Source organism: Choloepus didactylus, chromosome 8 (assembly GCF_015220235.1).
Source record: "Choloepus didactylus isolate mChoDid1 chromosome 8, mChoDid1.pri, whole genome shotgun sequence".
Lineage (NCBI taxonomy): Eukaryota > Metazoa > Chordata > Mammalia > Pilosa > Megalonychidae > Choloepus > Choloepus didactylus.
In genome coordinates this window covers 78,404,279-78,408,452 of record NC_051314.1, presented here as the reverse complement: position 1 = coordinate 78,408,452, position 4,174 = coordinate 78,404,279, and the positions used below count along the sequence as shown (strand labels likewise).

The 4,174-nt window shown below is 33.1% G+C and overlaps 1 protein-coding gene across 1 annotated transcript; it reads right to left on the bottom strand.

Moving 5' to 3' along the window:
* Nucleotides 1-785: 785 nt before the first annotated feature.
* LOC119542736 (olfactory receptor 6C74-like) lies at nucleotides 786-1,727 on the bottom strand. Its single transcript, XM_037847409.1, has one exon. It carries the CDS (start codon nucleotides 1,722-1,724, stop codon nucleotides 786-788), a length of 939 nt encoding a protein of 312 aa, XP_037703337.1. The 5' UTR covers nucleotides 1,725-1,727.
* Between the last annotated feature and the right edge of the window lie 2,447 nt (nucleotides 1,728-4,174).

Below are 4,174 nucleotides of genomic sequence, written 5' to 3'. Positions count from 1 at the left end.
AGCATAGATTTTATTTGTGTCCCACAGAGATAAACAGTCAATTTCTTCTGCCTCCTAAGATGGATTTTCAAATATTTTGGGATAATTGCCATTCATCCCACTTGTTTTCCAGATCAACAATCCCATTACGTCCACATAAAAAACAATATTAAAATTATTATTTGCATATGATTTGAATTTTAAAACCTATATACAAATTTAAGATCCAGCATTTACTTAATGTGTAACCTTGTCATAATCTACCTAGATTCTTTAAATTAGCTCCTGATATAAAGCATTGTTATCTTAATGAAAAAGGCTCCATTGATTTACAGATGAATAGAGATTTGGAGAATTTTTAAGCCTGAAAACAAATACCTACATTGAAGTTCATTATTATATTTTTTGAAACATCAACTATTTTGCTAAAATATATACACTCTGTAGTATAAGGAAGAAAACTATTCCTAGAGATTAAAAAATATATATACATGTGGAGTTCACAAGTGTTCTGTATTCTAAGCATATCTCTGCTAGAAAAATATGCAGATATTTGATTTCCAAAATAAATTCCTAGTGGAATACTTTAGGTTGAACAAAATCAAAGACTTGAGTTAAAAGAATAAAGTGATTGCAGCAATGGATAAACGAATATCATGAATACAGATAATAACACTAAAAGGCTGCTTCTGATTGACTTGTCGTTATCATCGTATAAAAATAAGCTAAAGGAATATGTTAAAAGCTGATATATGCAGCAATTATCAATAAGCTTTAGTGGGATGCTTTTATAAAAGCCAAAGCTATTATTTTAAGGTTATAAAAATCTGATATTTTATTATATCCTTCAGGGCTTGTTTCACTTGTTTATTTCTTAGAGTATATATAAAAGGATTTAAGATAGGTGCAATTGAAGTGCAGAGTACTGCCACCCCCTTGCTTAAAGATACCCTTTCATCTGCAGAAGGTTTAATATACATAAAAATGCAGCTGCCATAAGAGAGAGAAACAACAATCATGTGGGAAGAACAGGTAGAAAAAGCCTTTTTCCTCTCCTGGGCAGATGGGATCTTCAGAATTGTTCTCATGATATTTGCATAGGAGAGTATCACCAGGAACAATGTAATCAGGAGTGTGACAATAGCTAAAATAAAACTTAACAGTTCTATGACCCGGGTATCTGTGCAGGAGAGCTTCAGGACAGGAGAATAGTCACAAATGCAGTGGTCAATAATATTGGCATCACAGAATTCCAACCCCAGGCCCATGATAAGTCCTGGAGAGATTGTTAACAACCCACTCATCCAAGAGCTAAGGACCAGCTGGGTGCAGACCCTGCTGCTCATAATGGCTGCATAATGAAGGGGTTTGCAGATGGCCACATAGCGGTCATAGGACATGGCAGCCAACAGGAAAAACTCCGATGCACCCAAGAAGATGATAAAAAATAATTGTATTGAACAAGCCTCATAGGAAATTGTTTTATCCATAGTTTCAATGCTGGCCAGGCATCGAGGGATGCAGGCAGATGTCAATGAGATTTCTAAAAAGGAGAAATTCTGAAGGAAGAAATACATGGGTGTTTTGAGGTGGGAATCCACCAGGATGAGCAGGATGATTGTCAGATTTCCAGCAATACTCAATAAATATGTCAGAAATAGAAAAAGGAAAATTATAATTTGCCAGGTGGGGTCATCTGTGATTCCTAGAAGAATGAATGTTGTCACCATTGTATGATTCCTCATGGTTAAAACTTTCTGAATAACATCAGATCTGGGAAAAAATAGATAATTAGCTTTTTAACTTTAAAATGCTTCACTGAATAAAGATTTGAAAGTGATATGAAAGAGCCAATTAACTCAATGAAAATGCTTATCTTTTTAAAATAATATTACTTGGTTATCAGTGGTGTTTTCTCCATCTCTAAGAAGTAGGAATATGTAAGAAATATTTAGGGACCAAATATTTGTCCTCAATCATCAGTTGTCCCCATTTGAACATCCATTTCAGATCTTTTTGCTCCTCTGCTTTTAACCTTTTCATATAGCAGTCAGAAGCACAGCCTTAATCCTGTTAATTACATCACCTTTTCTAGCTATTCATTTGCTCAATTCTCTTTTCAGATCTTCTTTACTTTGCAGTAGAATGGCTTTAATATTTCCTTTTATAAGTATCTGCAAGTTTCTCTGATATAGCTTTGTTTAAAATTACTAAGAAGTAATTCATGCAATCTTACTGAATCCACAAGTAAACATATTTTTAGTTGGTTTGGTTTATTCCTTTATTCTTAAAATAATCTCCTGATCAGTCTCTTTTAGCGAGGTATGCATTTCCTGTATACTTGTACACTTTAAGAAGCTAAAGATGCCTCAATTTTTTTAAAATTTAATTTTTAAAAATTTGGTCACATTTTGAGAATACTATTTCTGATTGTACTTTATATTTCATGTTATCATCAATTAGAACTTTTTCAGTAGAAGAGTTTTTATGACTTTTAGCACAATGTGGATCATAATTAACATGTGAGTTGAAATTTTGCATGAAATTTGGATTGATTTTACTCATAGGTTCAATCAGTTTCAACTGTATTATATCAATGTAAGAAATACTATTTTATATCCAGTAATATTTAAGTACCCAAGCCTTCCCTAAATATACAGGAATATTTACCAATCATTATTTTTAATATAAATTATTGAGAATTGTTCATGGAGCTTTCTAAGAGAGAAATTCATTAATCAATCTTTTTCAATAGGCATATTAAATTTTAATCACAAATTGCAGAAATATATCAGCTGTTTCCAGTTCTGAACGTAATTGTCTTAATCTTGTGATCATATATAAGGAATAGAAAGGATTCTATTGTAATTACTTTGTACAAAAACAATAAAGCTGAAAATACTTACTTTCCATGATTTGCTCATTGTAAAATTTTTCCTTTGTATTATGAAACAAAGAAGTAGTAGGAATGATCTTCCCAGTAGAATATTTATCTCTTTCTAACCTAGAATTATTCCTTGCTTCCTAACTCTCATCAAATTGTTCACATTAAAGTCCAGTAATGTTTAATAAAAAATTCAAACCACAAAAAATTTCTATCTCAATCAGCAAACAGTGGCATTTTCAAAAATGTTTTTATGATTTCCCTACATATAAAACTGAATAATGTCTGAGTTCACCATACTTAAATTTATTTTACTGATCTAGACTCAAAAAAGAAGTTTGTTCTTCTAATTCTGATCACTCAATTGAGTATTTAATTATCTTTATGATGAAAAGTGTTTTTATTCTCTACATCACCATAGAGTCATCTATGTTTTCTAATACAAAGAGAATATTTACTGAGAAGAGGTGTAGGGCCTAGGGAATTCTTGCAGAGAAGATACTAATTAGGTATAGTCATCATTAACTCTTAAAAAAAACAAGTCTCACTACAGCATGAAATGTTGATGTTCAAATGGAATCTAATTCCTAAAGCGGAGAAAAAAGTTCACATAAACAAACTTGATTTTTTTGAAGTATTTTAATCTATACAAATATCTCTTTTTTTAAATAGAAGAAAATTGTAGTTCTCATTTTCTATTGCAGAAAGAAAATCAAAGTAGAATGCTAACCTCTGATGAGAACATTGTTTATAACTTTTGACACATTGAAGGATATATATCCTTTGGGTTCAAACATATTTACACTTACCCTCATCACACAACCTCATAGTGTGATATATTTATTATATACTAAAAGGCCAGCCACGAAAACAATGCCAGATCCGACTTTTTAGAAAGTACCTAAATACGGGGAGGGGGCAAGATGGTGGCATAGAGAGGAGTGGAAGCTAAGTAGTCCCCCTGGAACAACTACAAAAAACCAGAAACAACTAGCAAAAAATCCAGAATAACTGCGGGGGGACAAACAAGAACATCCACTCATCATACACCAACTTGATTTGAGAGGAATGCCCGAGAACACAGCATAAAATCTGTAAGTAAAACCTGTGGATCCAAGTCATGAGACCCCCTCCCCCATAGCCCGAGCTGCAAAGCCTCATGGTGCCAGAGAGAAACTCTCTCCCAGCAAGCAAATATAGCTCAGCTGAGCTCCAACTGGGGTTTTAAGTAGCAAGTGTGAACTGCTCACTACAGGTACGAATACCCAAAAAACAGAGGCTTTGGGTGACGACTGACCTTGGAGAGCTGGA

Excerpts from the sequence above, each read along its gene's own strand:
- LOC119542736 (XM_037847409.1), bottom strand. The coding sequence starts at position 1,724 with ATGAGGAATCATACAATGGTGACAACATTCATTCTTCTAGGAATCACA.